Genomic DNA, 21,911 nt, shown 5'->3' with positions numbered 1-21,911 from the left:
TATAGTCAAAGAATCCAAGACATGGAGCTGAAGGCTGTATGGCTCAACAGGAAGCGAGATATAGACTGAGGTCAGTTGTAGATTGCAGTGTCTCTCAGAGAAAGATGCTCAGTATGATGAGAAGGAGTTTAGGAAGGAGCTCAGTTTCCCCAGCTATGCATCCAGAGGTGTCACTTTAGCAGGCAAATCACATTATATTAATATTAATAGTTTCATACTGTTTTCAACGACTCACTGTTAGACTCAGGACAAAATCCGTACTCCTTGGCCTGCCGCATGAGATCCTGTGCAGAGTGGTTCTGTCACCTTTCTGACCGTCATTTCCTGCCATGGACCTGGTAACTCCGCTCCAGCTGCCCTGGCCTCTTTCTGTTCCCTGAACACCTCCAGCCTCTTTTCATGCCCCAGAGCCTTTGCACTTGCTCTGCTCTCTGCCTTCGGTCTCTCCAGTTCTTTACTGGCCCCTTGCCATCCCTTGTAACTCAGTTTAGGAGTCTTCTCTTCAAAAGCCTTTAATGATGACTCTGTTTGAAAGGCACTACCCCGCCTCCCCATGCCACCCAGGAAAATTGCTAGCAAAGCTTTCTGCATGTTTCTTTAATAGCACCTGCCTTATTCTGAAAAGATATTGTCTGTTTACTTGTTTATTCTGTCTCCCTCCTCCTCAAGGGCAAGGACTTACCATTCTCATTCAACACTTTAGCCACAAGAGTTTAAAAAGCCTGGCTCATAAACAGTAAATATTTATTCAGTGAAGGGTTTCTATACCATGCGAAAATTTAATATTCTTATAGTTGCCGTTGAGATTAAATGAAACCATAAATACAAATGCAGTTAGTATCAAATATTGGTATTCCAAGATATAATCTGCCCTCAATATCCAAATTTGAGACCACTTTCAAGTAGCCTGGAAGTTCTTCAGCTTCCTCATCTATAAAATGGGGTGGTAGTAAGAAATGAGATAGCTCATATGTACTGCTTACTACAGTCCCTCACACATGATAAATAATCACCATCACAAACTGTGTGACCTTGTGCAGATTACAAATCTTCCATAAATTTAAGTTTCCTGAGAATAATTCCTGCCCCACAGTGAGGCAGTACGGACTGAATGAGATCACCTATTCCATACAAATGCCACTGTGTGGACAGACAGATGCTGGAAGAGTAGCTCGTCTCACCATTGGACTCAGAACTGTCCAGTAGAATTTTGTGTGATGATGGAAATGTTCTTGTCTCTGCTGTCCTGTACAGTAGCCACTGGCCACCTGTGGCTCCTGAGCACTTGAAATGTGACTAGAGTGACTAAAAAACTGAATTTTTATTTTAATTAATTTTAAATAGCCACATGTGGCTGGCGGGTACTATTAAGGCAGATTAACTTGATGCTACAAAGCTGTCTGGCTGGTATATCATTCAGTTATATTCCTGAGCCAGATTACAAATGACTCCCCTCAGATGGTCAGTCTGAAAGTCCCCAGAAGTCCTCTGATTTTTCCCCTGCCCCATTCCATCTGGTCCCCCAAGAGTATCCCCCTGAATTTATCTTCAGTGATATGAAAATGTTTGCATGTACTACAGATGAAAATAGCTTTGAAGTGGGTAGTTTCTATTCTCAAGCTCAATAATTCAAATCCCATCAAAGGCCTGCACTGTCCAGCAGTGGATGTCTGTGCATACGCCCATCCTGGCTGCTGCTAGGAACTGCAGTCAGCCTTTCTGACAAGAGGCCCATGGCAGCATCCAGCCATGCTCAAGGTAGATCACAGGTATCCAGGAGAGGGAGTGGGGCCCTCAAATCTACCTACTATCTAGGTCATAACTTTCCAGACTTGCCAGCCCACGACTACAAATAACTAAAGCATCCATCCCGTGCTAGGTGTGTCAGTAATTTCTGGGTGGATGAATGAGCAAATGTCAGTGACAAAAAAGCAAGCCAGAATTTTGAATGTTGATTTGTAGAGCATCAAAGTGACTAATAACAATTCAGAAATAGTCTGATTAAAATGAGTGCGTAAAAAGCATAATCATGCCTTGATGAATTCAGAATGTGGTAAACATCTGCTTTATGTTTCTGAAGAATGGAATGAGTATCAAAATTCTAAAAGAAAGGATGTAAGTTTTAACAGTTTTCCATTTTGATTTACATGAGTACTTTTCGTCCTATAATTAGAATTTTTGGTTTGATTTCACTCTAGGAGTTTTAATTTGTCTTTAGATAATGGTGCTATAATTCTACTCGTGGAATTCTGAGATGGGTGGAAAAACCCAAGGACTTTAATATTGGAAGTTTTCTTAGACTCTGTAATCAGCTTTTTTTGGTTCATAAATAATTGCTCTGAAATGTATTTCCATAGATGTTTAATGAGCTTTATTAAGCCTTATTCAAATAAGTTCATATAGAACTACATGATTTTTTTTAATAAAGCAGCATTCATACACTGGAATTATAGATAAAGCTGCTTAAAATTCAGGCCCCAAACTAGAATCTTCTGTATCTGAATAGTCACGTTAGATCACGGAGTCTCAGCTGGGGCCATTTGGCAATGTCTGGAGACTTTTTGGTTTTCACAGCTGGGGACGAGGGGAGGTGTTACTGTGGTAGACACCGTGGGTGCTTCTCAGTATCCTACAATGCACAGGACAGCCCTCCATCACAGAGAATTACCCAGCTCAGAATGTCTGTGATGCTGGCGAAATCCTGACTTAGGTGTCAGGAGATGCAGAAAAAATTACTTTCAACCTTAGGCTATGAAATGAGTTTGGAATTGTTCCTTCTATAGTTTTGCTGTGCTGGGTCCGAAGTAGTGAGCTTTTCAAGCACCCTTTAGGGTGTAGAGGAGGTGTGTGCTCAAGGACATCTTTCTCTGATTCAGATAGGTCCTGTTTTTTGAAATGTGAATGCACTTTGTATAGTTCAGATACCTTGTTTTTAAAGAGTGAATGCATCTTGAGGGACATTATCCAAAATAAGAACTTTTCTTCTTTTAAAAATTTCCTTGAAGACAGTCATATTTGTAGAATGTAGGTGGTGAAATATTTCAGAAGTTTAGTGCTTAGTGTGCTGGTAGCTGTTGAGATCTGTGAAAAAAAAAAAAGAATATCGATGATTGGCTCACCTGTGAGCTGATGTTCAGAGAGTTGCGGAAGTTTAGAAGCTGGACGACATAGGAATGCCACAAGCTAACCTAATGATGCTCTTCTAAATTTTGACAGTGTGTAATAGAAATTAAGCCATCACTCATCTTTATCCTTTCACTTCCAGCCAAGATAACTATATAATTATGTATATATGAGTCTAGATGTGTTTATGTATGTAATACATTTGTCTATGTATATACACAAATAGAAACTCTATAATGAAAAAGTAATATAATGTCTTTCATTAGAGCAATATTTCTCAATCTTTTTTATTATTCACTCCCACACACATCTAAGGAGACTTGGGAAATTTTCTTACTAACTGTGCCTCCCCCAATGAAATTTTAGTGTCACACCATCTACTGTATATCTGTTTATGTATGTATGTGTGTGCTTTACACATAAAAAGAATAGACCAGTTCTCACCTTTTGGGGATGGTGTTCCCCGGCTGAGAATGGTTAGAGTGAGAGACTGTTTTGGTCGTCTGGAGTTGTTTGTGTTACAGTCTATAACTTAGTACAGAGTGAAGCCGTTTCCCCCTAGATTTCCTATTTTTCCATAGCCTCTTGAAGAGACTGGGTAACACTGTTGCTACCTGCTGCACCTCAGTTATCAGCAGCCTTATTCCTTCACCTGAAAATCTCTGTATAGTTCTTCTGTTCAGGCCCATTGTAATCCAAAAGAAACTATAGAAAACATTCAAATCATGCCAATTTTAACCTGTATTTAAGTAAGGTCACTGATTTTTTTAAAAAGACTTTTTTTTTTAGTACACTTTTAGATTCACAGAAGATTTGAAAGGAGAGTGTTGCACTGTCCAAAAACTTTGAGTTTTTTGGTAACTTCTTACCGAAAAATGGAAGCAAATTTTTTGGCCAACGCAATACAAAGATTTCCCATATAACCCCTACATCCACATAGACATAGCCTGCCCTATTTTCAACATCCCTCACTGGTTGATAACAATTGATGAACCAGCATTGACAGATCACAATCACCCAAAATCCATGGTTTAACCTCAGAGGGCTTGCTTGTTGTTGTACATCCTGCGGGTTTGAAAAACATGTACAACGTTGGGTATCTATCATTATATCATTGTACGAAGCATTTTCAACGCCCTCTTGTGTTTTACCTATTCATTCCCCAACTCCTGTCAAGCCCCTGGCAACCACTGGTCTTTTTTCTGTCTCCATCAGTTCAGTTCAGTTGCTCAGTTGTGTCCGACTCTTTGTGATCCCATGGATCGCAGCACACCAGGCCTCCCTGTCCATCACCAACTCCTGGAGTTTACCCAAACTCATGTTCATTGAGTCGGTGATGCCATCCAACCATCTCATCCTCTGTCGTCCCCTTCTCCTCCTGCCTTCAATCTTTCCCAGCATCAGGGTCTTTTCCAATGAGTCAGTGCTTCACATCAGGTGGCCAAAGTATTGGAGTTTCAGCTTTCAACATCAGTCCTTCCAATGAACACCCAGGACTGATCTCCTTTAGGATGGACTGGTTTGATCTGCTTGCAGTCCAAGGGACTCTCAAGAGCCTTCTTCAATACCGCAGTTCAAGAGCATCCATTCCTCGGCGCTCAGCTTTCTTTATAGTCCGACTTTCACATCCATACATGACCATTGGAAAAACCATAGCCTCGACTAGACGGACCTTTGTTGGCAAAATAATGTCTGTGCTTTTTAATATGCTGTCCAGGTTGGTCATAACTTTCCTTTGAAGGAGTAAGCGTCTTTTAATTTCATGGCTACCGTCACCATCTGCAGTGGTTTTGAAGCCCAAAAAATAAAGTCAGCCACTGTTTCCACTGTTTGCCCATCTATTTGCCATGAAGTGATGGGACCAAATGCGTGATCTTAGTTTTCCAAATGCTGAGCTTTAAGCCAGCTTTTTCTGTCTCCATAGTTCTGCCTTTTCCAGAATGTTATACAGTTGGAATCGTGCAGTATGCAGTCTTTTCAGATTGGCTTCTTTCAGTTAGTAATGTGCATTTACTTTTCATCCATGTCTTTTCATGGCTTAATAGTTCATGTCTTTTAATGCTGAATAATATTCTGTTGTTTGGGCATACCACAGTTTATTTATCTGTTTGCCTGCTAAAGGACATCTTGGTTGCTTCTAAATCTTAGAAATTATGAAGAAAGCTGCCGTAAATATCCATGTGCAGTTTTTGTGTGATTTTCAATGCCTTTTAAATTCCAAGGAATGCAGTTTACTGGGTTGTGTGGTAAGAGCGTGTTTAGTTTTGTAAGAAACCACCAAGCTGAGTTTCAAAGTTGCTTTATGTTTTGTGTTGTCATCAGCAATGTATGAGATTTCTGTTGCTCCACATCCTCACAGTCTCTCGATACTGTCAGTGTTCCGGATTTCAACTATTCTTATAGTGTGGTGGGCTGATTTTTAAAAATTATATTTTTATCAAAATATAATTCACATACCATAAAAGTCAACTGAGTGGTTTCACTGTATTCATTGAGCTGTGCAACATCACTGCTAAGAACTTTAGAACATTCCATTACCTCAAAAAGAAACTGGTCAAAATTGAAAACATCTGTGTTTCAAAGGATATCATGCAGAAAGTAAAAGGATAATCCAAGGATTGGATATATATCTGGTAAGGAACTTGTACCTAGCATATATAAAGAACTCTTATGACACAATACTAAAAATACAACCCAATTTAAAAATGGGCAAAAGATCTGAATAGACACACAGATGGCCACTGAGCACTTGAAAAGATGCTGAATACCATTAGCCATCAGAGAAATGTAGATCAAAACACAAGGAGATACCACCTCATTCCCACTAGGATAACTACAATAGAAAAACAAACCATAACTAGTGTTGGCGAGGATGTGGAGAAATCAGAACCCTCATACCTTGGTGGGAAAATAAACCTTTAAAAACAGTTTGGGGGTTTCTCAGAAAGTTAAACATAGAGTTACTATATGATCACTCAGTTCCACTCCTAGGAATATATCCCAAAGAAATGAAAGCATATGTCTATCATAAACTTGTTCACAGAGTTTCTTTTGGGGATGATGGAAATGTTCTAAAATTGTATTGTGATGATGGTTGTTCAACTCTGAATATTCTAAAAATCATTTGTTTACTTTAAATGGGTGTTGTATGATATGTGAACTAGTAATATAGTCTCAACTTAAAGCTGTCTTTAAAAACAATGAAAACAATTAAAAAAATACCCCTTTCCCATTAGCAGTCACTCCTCATCCTACCTGCTCCCCACAACCCCAGTAACCACTGGTCTGCTTTGGGTCTCTATGGATTAGCCTGTTCTTGACGTTTCACATAAATTGTGAATCATTCAGCCTGTGACCTTTCGTACTTGGTTTCTTTCATTATCATAAATGTTTTCAGAGTTCACACATGTTCTAGCAGGTATCAGTACTTCATTCTTTCCTATTGCCTAGTGATATCCCACTGTATGGACATACCACATTTTGAATATCTGTTCATCAATCAATATATATGGTGGTTGTTTCCACTTTGAGGCTAGTAAATAATGCTGATTTTAAGTTCAGGTACAAGTTTTGTGTAGACATAGGTTTTCAGTTCTCTTGGGCTTAAACCTAGGAGTGGAATCAGTTGGTTGTAAGGTAACTGTGTTTTTGAGGATCGGTCAGACTATTTTCCAAAGTGGCTGCACCATTTTACACTCCTACCAACAACTGATTTTTAAGTGAAGACTAGTTAATATGGTCCTTAATGTGTCCTTGGCCAGATTCTCTCCTTCCCTGTCCGCACACAAGGCCACACAGTCCCTTAATGGTCCCATGGAGGTTAAACCCCCAGTCGTAGGGCTTTCTCATGCCTGCAAACACCCAGGAACTCCCCAGCTGTCCAAGCTCTCTTGAACCATACGATTCCATCCAGCACCTCCTCCCAGAAATCTCACTGACAGAGCTCCAGTGAGAGCTTTTTCTCTTTAATAATAGATTACATTCCTCAAGCCTCTTATCCCCTTTTGAAAAATCCATCTTAAAAATATATGTGAACCTCTGTTCTTAATCCTAGAACTTTGTTGACACGTACATCTGTATCTTCCATTTCAGTCGTATGCTTGCACACTCCACACCCCCACGCCACACCCACCACCTTAACCTGCACCTGGGCATTGGTGCAGGGCTTGTCCAGCCTGCATTTGGCGGTCAATCACACAGTCCAGTCCACGGAGTCAGGGAATGATCCCTGGTGTGGTCAGCCGTTGCATGTCCCCAGATCTGTCACGATATTCAGCATCTGCCCTGTTGGGGGAGGGAGTAACGAAGTACACATGTGCATCACTCTCAGTTCGGATCAGTCTCCTATTTACTTGTTTCAGGGCAGCCCCAGTATCCCTTTCTGGGTTGGTGTTCTGGTCAACTTATAGATTTAGTGAGAATGTGACTCTTCTTCACCTTTCCATGCCCTTTCCATAATAAGCAGGCTATCTCCTTCCTGCCTGTAATCCTTTCTTATAAAGAGTTCTAGGGTTGTAACCTATCCTTGCATGTGGAATATCTGTGTAGTGTGTTTGCTGTCTCCAGGGAGCTGCTCCTCTTTCCAGGGGACAGTATGCATGTCCAGGCCTGGCATGGAGTGGGCACAGGTCATTTAGCCAGTGCTGCTCAGTGGAGGAACGCGTTCTGTCCTGTAGATGCTGTGTGTGTTCCACACATCACTAACATCCCGGGTGTCCCCATGTTCTCTCCTGTAGGCTATTGGCTGTACTCTGAACTGCAGCTGCCAAAGCTTCAAACCAGGGAAGATCAACCACCGTCAGTGTGAGCACTGCAGACATGGATGGGTGGCTCACGGTAACCATTTCCCCCCTTGGCCTGTAGTGTTTCCTCTAACTAACGCAGTTACTCAGGAACAGGTTTAATATCCATGAATGACAGCTAACATCTGAAGTTACTGTTGTGTGCCAGGAAACAGGCTAAGAGCTTTATATGTGTTATCTCTTTGGATCTTAACTCTGAAAAGTGTTTATCCACTGCCTTCTGAAGATGTAGAAAGTGGTGCTTCAGGGCTGTTCTGCAATGAAAGAAATATTCTGTGCATATACAGTAAGTAGCCTCTAGCCCAGGGTTGCTAGATGAAAAATCAGAATGCTCAGTTGAATTTGAATTTCAGTTAAACTATAATTTTTTTAGCCTAAGTATATCCCAATTAATATTTTTGGTGTAAGTATATCCCAGTTATTTGTTGTTTATCTGAAACCTATATTCAAGTTTAATAGGACCTTCCTGTGTTTTTATTCCTGTAGTGCTGACAACCCAGCACGACACCAGCCACACGTGGCTACGAGCCCTTGAAATGTGACTAGCATAACGGGCGAGCTGAATTTTTAGTTTTATTTAATGTTAATTAATGTAAATCTAAATTTGAACAGCTGTGTTTGACTGGTGACTGTTGCATTGGACAGCATGGGCTCAATTGCCAAGCCTGACATCTGGAGGGTGCCAGACTGGGGCTCCACCCCAGTCTGAGGTGTTGGGGGAGAACCCAAGTCTAGCTTCTCCCCCAGGCCCTGTGCTTCCTGGTTTTCCATCCTCTTGATAACACACCTGCCGCCCTCATTTTTACCAGTTTCCCAGGTGTGGTCCTTACCTGTGGCTGTTGTACTCCTTAGGCATGCCACAGGAAAGGGGGAAAAGAGGCGTCTCAGGGCGCTCCATTTTCTCTTAGAGGTTCCTCTGAATAACGTGGAGCCAAATAGCCATTAAGATTATTAATTGTTTGCATATTTGTGGCTTTTCCATTGGCACAAATAACTGAGATTAAGCCCTTAGCCTACTTCCCAAGCAGTGTTTTTCTCTTAAAGGTAGAATCTTGAAAAACAACATTTTTTCAATTTCCTTTTTCAGCTCTGAGTAAGCTGAGGATCCCCACCATGTACCCCACAAGCCAGGTGGAGATCGTCCAGTCCAATGTGGTGTTCGACATCAGCAGCCTCATGCTCTATGGGACCCAGGCCATCCCTGTCCGCCTGAAGATCCTTCTGGACCGGCTCTTCAGTGTGCTGAAGCAAGACGAAGTCCTCCAGATCCTGCACGCCTTGGACTGGACCCTCCAGGATTACATCCGAGGATACGTGCTGCAGGTACGGGGATGTGGGTGCCACGCCCCGAGAGCAGAACAGGTGTAACCCAGTGCCACCAGTGCTCCAGCTGCCAGTAGTCATCCCTCCCTTTCATCGTCATTCGTCTTGGCCCCAGCCCTATCTCACATTCAGGGAGAAATCCATTGCTTTCCTTGTGGCACAGTGGTAAAGAACCTGCCTGCCAGTGCAGGAGATGTGAGTTCGATCCCTGGGTTGGGAAGATCTCCTAGAGGAGGGCATGGCAACCCACTCCAGTACACTTGCCTGCGAAATCCCATGGACAGAGCAGCCTGGTGGGCTATAGTCCATGGTGTCGCCAAGAGTCAGACATAACTGAGCACACAGGCACTGGTATCTTCGACTTCAGGGAGTTGGACCATTACATGTTCTCTGATTTGGGTTTCACTCGCCAGCTTGCACAGTCAACATTGCACACTCACTCGCACAGTCAGCCGTTGGCCCCATCCTTGGCACTGCTCCATTTCTTTTATCATCCTCAGAGCATTTACTGACACACGACATCAGTGGTTTCCAGTTTTACTGAGGGTGGGGGTTGAGGAACTTAACATTGCAGAAGGCACAGCAGGCAGTTTCAGTTTCACCCCATGCCTCCCTGTCCTTTAAAGCCCTCTGCCATCCACCTAATTGGTGATCATCCTTCCCAGGCCTCTCTGACTTGTGATAGTTCTGTGGGCGTGCTCTCGCTCGTTGTCTCTCCTACCAGTTCTCTTCCAGCCTTCTTGCCTCTTCTCTGCATCACTCCATCATCCTATGCCTTTCATCCCTTCTCTCATCTCTCTTCTTTGCAGAGTAGTTTCACCTCTCTTTTGTGTTCCAGGGGTCGACTTTATGCTTCCTATCCAGAGAGGCTGTCGAAGTGTTTTCACAGGCAAAGAACATGTTTCCTGGATTTTTCTGACATAGGAAACAGCTACAGCATTTCTTCCCTGTCACTATGCTAGAAAATGTCAGCTGACTTTGGTAAAAATTTCAATCAGATGGGCAGATGAATGTATTTCCAAGACTCACATATATTCAGTCCAACTCAGCTAGGCCATAAACTTGAAACAAGCATGAAAAACCACCATTTACTGACTTAGTCCCTCTTCTAGTCATCTCACAAGGTAGGTCGATTATCCCCATTTTCCAGGTGGGAAAACAGAGGCTGAGTGCTTCTGGATCTTGCTGAAGTCCCTCAGTTTGCATGCAGCAGACTGGAAATGTGAACCCATTTCTCTCTGACTCTGACAACACCTGCAGGCTTCCTCTGGAACCCTGTAGGCTCACCTCGAGTACAGGACCCCTAGCAGGCCAGAAACCACCTTTTATGTAGAGCAGCATTATGCTCTTACATTATGACATAGATCAATATTTAATGATCCTAATAATCTTGCTTTCTAGTGTTAGGATTAAAAATATGGAATCAATTACCTTGAACCTCCAGCGCATGAAAAATTTATGATGTTACATTCCTCATCATCTTCAGAACTCTTACATGCACTGTGAAAAATCTCAGTAGGCCATCAAATACATGTTCTGTGATAAAATATTTATTGTAGTTTTGGGAAAAGTTAGGTCTTGCTAGAGTTTGAAAAATCTCCAACACTCCAGTGTAATTACCGCTCTGCTTTGTGAACACAGGCAATAGATCAATACAGGTTCATTTGTATTTTGATGTTAGTTGCTTGGGAAAGATCATTCAACCTGCAGCAAATAAATACTTGAGCTATATCTAGGCCTGATTTCCCATCTATACTCTTTAGATAAAGAAATTACTGTTGTTCAAATGATACATATTTTAATTTTAGTGGGAGAAAATTGTATGCCTAATTCAAGACTACCAATTGGTTTGAAATAGGCTGGAAAATAATCACCAAACTTCCCTTAGGCTTGGGTGATATAGTTTTATTTCTATCTTCTGGACCACCACTCACATTTGTGCAGTTTATTTTTCCACAGGGAGTTTCTTTCCTAGGAAAGTGGGTGAGTGAGGACTGAATTTATCGAGCCCAGCACTTCCAGGGGTGTCTTTTTCTAATATATACAGAAGTGTCCCATGATGCTAGTGGAGGCCCTAACCACATGGCATGACTCCTTTCTTAGAGAAAAGGGTTGTGGTGGTTGCTGTTTAGTCATTCAGTCATATCTGAATATTTTGCAACCCCATGGCCTGTAGCCCACCTGGCTTCTCTGTCCATGGGATTTTCCAGGCTAGAATACTGGAGTAGATTGCCATTTCCTATGCCAGGGGATCTTCCTGACCCAGGGATCAAACCCACATCTGCATTGCAGGAAGATTCTTTACTGCTGAGCCACCTGGGAAGGGTAAGGAACAGTAAATTAATTGTCCTTTTAAATTCTGGTTTGGGTTTAGGATGCATCGGGAAAAGTGCTGGATCACTGGAGCATCATGACCAGTGAGGAGGAGGTGGCCACCTTACAGCAGTTCCTTCGTTTTGGAGAGACCAAGTCCATAGTTGAGCTCATGGCAATTCAGGAGAAAGAAGAGCAGTCTGTTGTCATCCCACCTTCCACAGCCAACGTCGACATCAGGGCTTTCATCGAGAGCTGCAGCCATCGGAGTGCCAGCCTCCCCACTCCCGTGGACAAAGGAAACCCCAGCAGCGTGCACCCCTTCGAGAACCTCATAAACAACATGACCTTCATGCTGCCTTTCCAGTTCTTCAACCCCTTGCCCCCAGCACTGATAGGGTCACTGCCCGATCCCTATGTGCTAGAGCAGAGTCAAGACCAAAGCCAGGACCCCAAACAGGAAGTCCATGGAGCCTTCCCTGACGGCAGCTTCCTCACTTCCAGTTCTACCCCATTTCAGGTTGAAAAAGATCCGTGTCTCAACTGTCCCGATGCTGTCACCAAAAAGGAAGACAGCACCCACTTCAGCGACTCCAGTTCATACAGCATAGTCACGAAGCTTGAAAGGACACAGCTGTCCCCAGAGGCCAAAGTGAAGCCCGAGAGGAACAGCCTGGGCACAAAGAAAGGCCGGGTGTTCTGTACCGCATGTGAGAAGACCTTCTATGACAAGGGCACACTGAAGATCCACTACAACGCCGTCCATCTAAAGATCAAGCACAAGTGCACCATCGAAGGCTGCAACATGGTATTCAGCTCCCTGAGGAGCCGCAACCGCCACAGCGCCAACCCCAATCCCCGGCTGCACATGCCCATGAACAGAAACAACAGGGACAGAGACCTGAGGAGCGGCCTGACGCTGGCTGCCCCGGAGAGTGCCAGGCGCCCCGGCCGCGGGGTGACGCCTCCAGACTGCCGGCCTCTCCCCAGCTACGTGGGGCCCATGGAAGACTCCCGGAGCCAGCCCACCTTCCCGAGCCTCAGCCACAACGGGGTGCTCTTCCCCAACCTGAAGACTGTCCAGCCAGTCCTGCCTTTCTACCGCAGCCCAGCCACTCCAGCCGAGCTGGCCAACACCCCTGGGATGCTGCCCTCCCTCCCTCTGCTGTCCTCGTCCATCCCGGAACAGCTGGCTTCCAACGAAGCGCCATTTGACACCCGTTTGCCCAAGAAGAAATCCCGCAAGTCCAGTATGCCCATCAAAATAGAGAAGGAGACCGTGGAGACAGCAGACGAGAAGGGGCAGCCTCTGAGCTCTGACGAAGACATGCCCCTGCAGGTGGTCAGTGAAGACGAGCCGGAGACCTGCAGCCCCCAGTCAGACGGAGCCCCAGAGGAGCTGCACATGCCAGCAGGGAGCTCCGAGAGGCCTCGCCTTGAGGAAGAGAGGCCCTGCTGTCTCGGGCCAGGAATTGAGTCCAGTGGAGCCATCCGCCAGACTCCTGAGCAGGCCATGCACAACTCGGAGAGGGAGACTGGGCAGAAGTCAGTGTTGAACACTGTGCCACGGGACGCAGAGGAGGATGGCCATGAACCTCACCTCACACCCAGGCTGGAACCCTGTGTGCCTTTTCCCGACTATATCAAACTGCAGCAGCACCTGCTGGCCGGGGGCCTCTTTGGTGCCTTGTCCACCCAAGGAATGGCTTTTCCTTGTTTCGAAGATTCCAAAGAGCCGGAGCACTTGAGTCAGCCAGCATCAGTGAGGTCAAAGGAGGAGAATCGCTTCCAATGTGACATCTGCAAGAAGACCTTTAAAAATGCTTGCGGCGTGAAGATGCATCAGAAGAACATTCACTCCCGGGAAATGCACACGTGCACAGTGGAGGGCTGCAAGGCCACCTTCCCCTCCCGCAGGAGTAGGGACAGGTAAGACACCTGGCGGCGATCTTTGCTGCCAGGGCAATGGGTCTTAATCTTTAATATGCACCTGAATCACCGGGAGGGTCATTAAAGCAGCCTTTGGAGCCTCATCCCTACTCTTTCTGTCACAGCAGGTCTGGGACTGGGTATGAAGGTTTGCGTTGCTAAGTTCCCAGGGGCCATGGTCTGAGGAAGAGGGTCCTGTGGATCCAGGTCCCTGCGTTTTCAGCTCCAGTGTTTAAACTCATTTAGTCACAAGACCTGACATGAAATGACATGAGGCTATCTGATCTTTTAGAGTCTCCCTTTGTGTGGGGCTCTGTATATATTTAGTACAGAAATGTTAATGGATTTCTTATGGGGACATTACCGTGATATCACAGTGTATGCATCACTTTGCCTTTCTAAAGCCTGCGGAATTCTGGATTCAGAAACACATCTGGTTCCAGTGGTTTGGGATATCAGGAACCATGAACTAGGTCACACATTAGAGGAGCAAGGGAGGCAGGGAGATTTTCACGTTAGGATCGTAGCTTCCCAAAGCTTGTCTGACTTTCATTTCAAACTGAAGTCCACAGAATGAAGCATTTTCTCTGATTTCTACTTAATTGCTCTATTTGAAAAGAAGAATAACTGCCTGATTGAAGATGTCTGAAATATTGAGCTATCAAAGAGTAAAGGCAATTAACAAGTTATTTCCATGTCTGTGACATGTAGTTGAAAGATGAGAGGTCTGTCGGTGCTGGGTTTTCTATCAGACTGCTCGCCAACTGCTGGGGGTTAGAGTACCCCTCATCACTGTGGTCACACAGCACTGGCATTCCTGTCTTATTTTTCTTGATGAACTCGGGTTGCAGAAACATGCTTCAGGTCGCCTACCTCCCCAGCCTGTAAAGGGAAGAGGAGGCTTACCGAAAGATGATACCAGGAGGCTTTCGGGAGAGAACCAGCCCTCTGATGAAACCAGCCCTCACCTGCAGCGTTAGAGATGCTAAATGGTTCACAGAACATTAAAATGTTACATTTGTCCAAACAAGCTTTATTTCAAGCAGCTCAACATCCCCATTGCCTTAGCCCAAATTGTAGCCCCTAATTTATTAACAGGGCGAAAAGGTATAGACTCCCACACACATTCCTGGACAGGGTTCCTAAGAACACACTCATTGTCTCGAGCAGAGAGGATAGGGCAGGGGTGGTATTTGTTAAAATTCCTGTTTCCGTTGCTGGATGTTGCACCCAACCTCCAGGACACCTAATTAGTGAGCTGGTCCTCCTCCTCCAGCCTCTGAGAGAAGAATTTGTTCATGAATAAGCTGTTGTTATAAAGAAGGGATAGTCCTGTCAGTCAGATTATCCTTATTTATAATACTGTTCTGACCTACATCACCTGCTAAGTTAGAAGGCATATTGTATTTAAGATACTATTCATATTTTTTTTCACATATTTAATAATTTCCTGTTTTTGGATCTATCTGAGATGCAAGCCTCCTCCCCACACCACCGGAAATCATCTTGCATGCTAAATGTAAACCACTAATTCTAGTAATCTAGAACTGGCACTGCGTTTTCCCTGGAATCTGTGATTAAAATGATACCATCTTGAACAGGACTTGGCTAGCAGTCCCAGGTCCACCACCATTTTTCTGAGTCAGAGATGAGAATTGCGTTGCTGTGAGGGAAGCTGCCTTCCTGTCTTCAAGCCACGGCTACTGCCCACAGCACTTCCTAGGACCCATCAAGGGAACTGCCACAGCACTGTGGGTACTTGGACTGCAAGTGTTTAATCACCTTCTATGTTAGGTGCTCTGGACACAGTCCCTGCCCACAAAGGCCAGTGGGGAGGCAGTAGTACACGGGTGATTACAACTGACTGTGGTGGCTGCTATAACTGGGGGGATACAGACTATAATGGGCACATGGGAGGGCATCTCACCGAATTCTTCGAGAAGTTAGGGATGGTTCCCATAAATCATTTTTACATGGCATTATGTCTAAACCAACCACTTGCAAAAGTTTTGATGTCACAACACCTTTACGAATTCTTAAAACCTCAAGAACTTATGTCTGTTTGGGTGTATATCTATCAATATTTACTGTTAGAAATTAAAACTGAAAATTAATACATACATCGCATCACTTAATAAATCAGTTTATTACAATTTTATGAAAAATTACATTTTCCGGATCAAGAGCTTTAGTGAGAAGCGGCTTTGTTTTACTCTTTGCTAGTATCTTTAGTAGAAGACGACTGGATTCTCATGTCAGCTTCTGCATTCAGTCTATTGAAATATCACATGTCATGTGGCCTCTGGAATACCACTCCAGGCGGCACTAGTGGTAAAGAACCCACCTGCCAGTACAGGAGACTCAAGAGTCGTGGGATGATCCCCTGGAGTAGCAGCACGGCAGCCCACTCCAGTATTCTTGCCTGGAGAATCCCTGGCAAGAGGTTCCCTCTGTTACATCACATCCCTGTTACATCCCTCTTAAGTCTGTACGGGGTTCCAGTAAATGTGTTTGTCTGACCTTTTTTTGACCACTTGTATATCCTGGGATCTAATTGTCAATCTAGTGTCTGGTTTTTTGCTGAGACATACCTGCCCCTTCAACCCAGGACGCTGACATAATCACAGGGCAGAGTTGCAATGGAGAAGGGCTGCTTGCAAAGTGGGTGATCTGGGAATATAATTCTGATTATGTCCCTAAAAAAGAAAGTGTACAAGGATTAAAAAGGAGTAACAAATTCCATGCACTTTGAGTAACATCCCCCCCACAGCCCCCCGCTGAAGACATCTTTGGAGATTTCTTGTTATTTTGGTGAGGATATTTTTCCCAGTTTGACCCGGGCACGCATCCTGATCTGTATTGGAAGAGGTATGTTCCCTGCTCAGAATAATTCTCCAGCCACCTTTGAGAATATGCCCTTGTAGTAAGGGGTATTTTTGCTTGTTAGAAGTTAGGGGATCTCTGAGCAAGGCCAGCATTGATTGACAAGTTACATCCAAATGATACATTATGAGTAAAAGGCGTGTGTCATAATGGATACTCATTATCTGCCCTTCAGGACTAACCATTGGGTGGGTGATTGGCAGTGTGCTCACAGTGCTGCACTTGCAAAATTCCTGTCTGGTATATAGTGAAATGTTGCAAATATGAACTAAATTTCACACACACGCACACTCACACACATATATACCACTTCTAGCCTCTCACCTGAAGAACTTCCATGTGGTGATGTTTCATTCAGATGCTCTAGTCCACGATGCAAGCCACATAGGAAATCTTAATGTTTTATGGTAGCCACAGTAAAAAAAAAAAAAAAAAGTGAAAAGAAACAAGTAAATTTAGTAATGTATTTCCTATCATTCAGTCTATTCAAAATATTATCATTTCAGTATATGACACTAGTCACCTTTCAGGCGCTCAGTAGCTGCTTATGAGTAGCCGTTATTTGGGATAGTACAGCTCTAGAAGAGCGTGTCTCCTGGTTTCATTGAAATAAAGTCCTCTGCTTAGTTCTTTACTGTTTGTGACCAGCTTTCTTCTGGGACCTCCTGGTTTTAGTGTACCAGTTGAATGGGCCTAACTGAAGCAGTCTAGCCATTCTCCAGAGATGAGGTGCAGGAACTTACATGTCAGTCAGACTGCAAGCTGAAGAGAACTACACATTCTGTCAGCTCCCCTGGTCAGATGCTGACTTGGGACAAGCGATGGACGGCAGTGGGCAGTGTCTACCATACAGGCACTGCATCCTGAGCCCCTTAGCGTCACTTCCCTCACGCCACAAGCTTTCCCGGTATCTACCTAGTGTCTCTACTCAGAACAAAGACTGTCTTTAAAACAACAAAGATGACAGCCCTACCCATTGCTAACCACCTTTTCACTCTTGTAGACACAGTTCAAACCTAAACCTCCACCAGAAAGTATTGCCCCAAGAAGCGCTGGAGAGCAGTGAAGACCCCTTCCGGGCAGCTTACCTCCTGAAAGATACAGCCCAGGAGGCATACCAAGAGGCAACCTTCACACCACAAGCCTCCCAGACGTCTGTCATCTTCAAGGGGATGAGCCGGATGGGCAGTCTGGTGTACCCACTAGCCCAGGTCCACAGTGCCAGCCTACAGAGCTACGCCTCTGGTCTGCCCAGCGAGGGCACCGTCTTGGATCTGAGCACTACCTCGAGCGTAAAGTCGGAGAGCAGCAGCCACTCCTCCTGGGACTCAGATGGGGCCAGCGAGGAGGGCGCTGTGCTCACGGAGGACTGCGACGGGAGCTGTGATGGGCCAGGCCTGGTGCCCGGGGAGGACTACCCACTCTGCGTCCTGATGGGGAAGGCTGACCAGAGCCTCGCCAGCTTCCCTTCCGGGCTGCCCCTGACATGTCACCTCTGTCAGAAGACATACAGCAATAAGGGGACCTTCCGGGCCCACTACAAGACCGTGCACCTCCGCCAGCTGCACAAATGCAAGGTCCCTGGCTGCAACACCATGTTCTCATCTGTCCGCAGCCGGAACAGACACAGCCAGAACCCCAACCTGCACAGAAGCCTCACCTCCTCTCCTAGTCACCTGCGGTAACAAGACGGTAGATGACTTGGCTTGAATGAGCACTGGTCAGAATTCAGGAATAAGGTAGTCCAAAGTTTCTCACTATGTTTAATACCATTTGGGGCAAGCAAGGCAAAGAGTGTGTGGGTTGACGTCATAGTCTTCAAGAGCAGGATGAACAGAAGAGAGGCCTTGTGAGAAGCTGTCATAGGGGCAGCGTTTCCTGTTATCTTTCTCAGCCCAAGAGGTTTTTCACTGATATAGCAAACACTTGCAGAAATGCGGTTTTCCCAGATTTGTTTACACATCACCTGGGACAGTGCCAGGTTTGTGTCTTGACCACAGGGGCCCAGGACCCAGAGGGGAGCTGGAAGGGAGGTTGTAGTATTAAGGGTCAATGAAGTGTCCTGAGGACACAGACTGTCACCACAGGTGACACCAGGAGCCAGTCCCAAAGATCACATTTTTGAGTTCCTGCCTTAGTGAGTCTGAAATCCAAACTGGAGTTTGGGAAAATGACCGAGACTCTCCCTCCATTTAGATTGGAGAATTGCTTTCTTCCCCCTATAGGTCTCATGTGTTACTCCAGGGAGTTCTCAGAGAAAGTGGGTTGGCCTCTTTAATATGTAGGAACACGTATGTTCCCTGGGATGTTAGTTCTTGCTCCATAACACACGTTCAGGAAGCTAGCGGGGAGTACTTCATGCACTTAAAAATAGTGGTCTTCAATTTAATTTAAAATAAGTTTGATAGTATTTAATTTGTGTTTATGTTATGTGAGTATTTGGGGTGAGTGCAGACATGTCACAGTGTGACCTTTGAGTCTCTGCTCAGAAGCAGAGCGCGTGACAGCCTAAAATTCAAAACCACTGCCTGTTTTTGCTTGGTGAACTCCGGTATCTGTTCATTTAGAGCCCCCGTGGAACGAATGCAGGCGTGATGCTGGCAGGACCATTTGTATATAATCAGCCAAAGCATTTAGAGAATGTGGTTCTGACAGTTGTTGTGTATTTTCAGTATCACTGGATCCCTCAGTCTTCACCCTTTTACAGATGTGTAAGATTAGGATGAACTTTGGAATTTACATGGTAGAAAGAAAAGTAGGACGTTATTGCCATACTGTATGTCTTAATATTTAACTTATTCTGAAATATATTCTGTACCATTATACATGTTTGCTATTGTAGAAAAGAAACTTAACAGGTCCTGTGAAAGGAGACCATCTCCTGAAATTCGGCATTTGCCCTAAAAGCCCATGGTTGGAAAAAAGAAATTGATTTTGTATTAAACTTTCAAGTTAATCACTTTTTAAACTCATGGTTGGTTTGAGTAATGAGAGTCGGGGAGTCAAAAGAGATACCGTTCCTCTGGCCCAAAGGTGAAAAAAAGCCAATAATGTGTTAATGATTATTTCAACATTTTTTAAAAAAAATAAATGTGACAACTTAAACTTTGTCTCTGCTTAAAGTGAAATGTAGCTTTGAAATGTTTTGTTACACAGCTGTTTCATATTCCAGTGTCCCCCAAATGGAAGAATTTGTATACAAATGAGTTTTCTATGATTTAATAAAAATATATGGCACACTTTTTGTTTAAAAAGGCAGACATTTGTCAGAGCAGTTTTGTCACACATCCTGCCTGTCATATGAGTGCATCCTGCATGTCATATGAGTGTGATGAGTGTGTCATCACACACACACTGAATCTGACAGATCCTGCCACTCAGGGGAGGTCTGGTGGCCGGGAATCAGTAACTACTGTGACTGAAGTGACTTAGCATGCACACGCACACCACGTCCACACAGGAACTGCAGCGGTCGTGACTTCCAGAGATATTAAGTGGTTACTTCCCTGGGAGGAGGGGCTTGGTATCAAATATCAAGGGAAAATACCTGGATTTTTAAAAATACTGTGCTGTCAAAGATAAGCCTTATGGCCAGTGCTCAAAATAAAATGCAGTTAAAGAGCTGCTGCTGCTGCTGCTAAGTCGCTTCAGTCGTGTCCGACCCTGTGCGACCCCATAGACAGCAGCCCACCAGGCTCCCCTGTCCCTGGGATTCTCCAGGCAAGAACACTGGAGTGGGTTGCCATGTCCTTCTCCAGTGCATGAAAGTGAAGTCGCTCAGTCATGTCCGACTCTTAGCAACCCCATGGACTGCAGCCTACCAGGCTCCTCCATCCAGGGGATTTTCCACGCCAGAGTACTGGAGTGGGGTGCCATTGCCTTTTCTTTCTTAAATATTCAGTTTTTTAAAGTTTTTTTTATCTTTCAACTTCTTCACGTCTTTTTTCTACCTTTCCATTATATGTTTTTGGTGATTTAGTCACTAAGTCGTGTCTGACTGTTTGCAACTCCATGGACTATAGCCCGCTAGGGATTTCAGGGATTTCCCAGGGAAGAGTACTGGAGTGGATTGCCATTCTCTTCTCCAGGGGATCTTCCTGACCCAGGGATCAAACCCAGGTCTTCTGCATTGCAGGTGGATTCTTTACCAGCTGAGCCACCCAGGGAAGCCCCTCATCAGAGGGAATGTTTTTTAATATTTATTTATTTATTTGACTGTGCTGAGTCTTAGTTGCAGGACTCGGGATCTTCTGTCTTCATTGCAGCATGCAAGCTTTTTTTTAAGATTTTTTTTTAATGTGGACCATTTTCAAAGCCTTTATTGAATTCATTACAATATTGCTTCTCTTTCATGTTTTGGTGGAGTTTTTGTTTGTTTGTTTTTGGCCCCAAGTCATGTTGGATCTTAGCTCTCTGCCAGGGAAGACCCTACATGCAAACTCTTGAGTTGGAACACTCAGACTCTTAGCTGCGGGCTGCGGGGTCTAGTTTCCCAACCAGGGATCAAACCGGGGCCCCCTGCTTTGGGAGCATGCAGTCTTCACCAGTGGACCACCAGGAAAGTCCTTCAGGCTTTCTGATTTTACCTGTGTGCCTGTGAGTGGCTGTGTTAGTCTGGGTCCTCCAAGAAGCAGATGCCAGTAGATCTAAATAGACACGGTAGATATAAACATGCACAGATTATATTAAGAGACAGTTGAGAGAAAAGAGGAAGGAAGCTGGAAAAAGCTGGAGGAGCCGGCAAACAATGCAGGTCTGACCCCAAGTGAAGGAGGGAAGGTTGGGTGAAAGTATGTGAGCCTGCCTTGTACCTGAGGAAGATTCAGCCAGGCCTTTAGCAAGTCCTTGAACCCAGATGAACCATCTGAGCAGCTTCCTACTTCCCAAGGTGGGTTCCCTGAAAATCGGGTCCCTGCCGTGCTTCATCATTGGCTGCAAGCAGCCTATGGGAAATGCAGCAATGGACATAAATCCGAGTGGCTGGAGCCCTTGGCCAGCCCTTCCCTTTCTAAAGCTCCCAGGGCCTGTTCAAGGTAGATTTAAACCTGTATTTTTCTCTGAACTCAAGTGTTCATTTTCTTTTTGAAGACTGATGCTCCCACCTCATCCCTCCAGCTGCCTCAAGGATGTCACTCCGTCACTCCTCTCTCCCATTGATTATCAAATTCATCTTTCTAAGGGTTCTGTCTCTCTAGCCTGCAACATTTGCAAATCTCTCTCATCATAATGATTAAAAGAAAGAAAAAATTACTCTCTGTCCCCTCTTCCCCAATCCCTTCTGGTGACTCTGCTTTCTTCCTCCTTGTGCAGCCAAGAACTTTAGTAGATTTTTTAAAAATATTTATTTATTTTGGCTGTGCTGGATCTTAGCTGTGGCATATGGGATCATCAATCTTTGTTGTGTCCTGTGGTTTCTTTGAGGCATGCAAAGAATGCAAACTTTGCGGCTTGAAAACTCTTAGTTGCAGCATAAGGGATCTAGTTCCCTGACCAGGGATTGAACCCAGGCCCTCTGCATTGGGAACATGGAATCTTAGC

General features: G+C 44.6%; 1 protein-coding gene across 1 annotated transcript in view; it reads left to right on the top strand.

Moving 5' to 3' along the window:
• BNC1 (basonuclin zinc finger protein 1) overlaps positions 1-19,625 on the top strand; it is a 28,093-nt gene extending 8,468 nt beyond the window's left edge. The window contains exons 2-5 of the mRNA XM_069558883.1: positions 7,860-7,959; positions 9,013-9,248; positions 11,623-13,490; positions 17,377-19,625. Of these exons, the coding sequence (XP_069414984.1) occupies positions 7,860-7,959; positions 9,013-9,248; positions 11,623-13,490; positions 17,377-18,058 (2,886 nt within the window). The 3' untranslated portion in view covers positions 18,059-19,625. The remainder of the gene's footprint in view (positions 1-7,859; positions 7,960-9,012; positions 9,249-11,622; positions 13,491-17,376) is intronic.
• Positions 19,626-21,911: the final 2,286 nt, after the last annotated feature.

This window comes from Ovis canadensis, chromosome 18 (assembly GCF_042477335.2).
Source record: "Ovis canadensis isolate MfBH-ARS-UI-01 breed Bighorn chromosome 18, ARS-UI_OviCan_v2, whole genome shotgun sequence".
Classification (NCBI taxonomy): domain Eukaryota; kingdom Metazoa; phylum Chordata; class Mammalia; order Artiodactyla; family Bovidae; genus Ovis; species Ovis canadensis.
The sequence above is the reverse complement of the archived record's forward strand: the minus strand, read 5'-3'. Positions and strand labels throughout refer to the sequence as shown.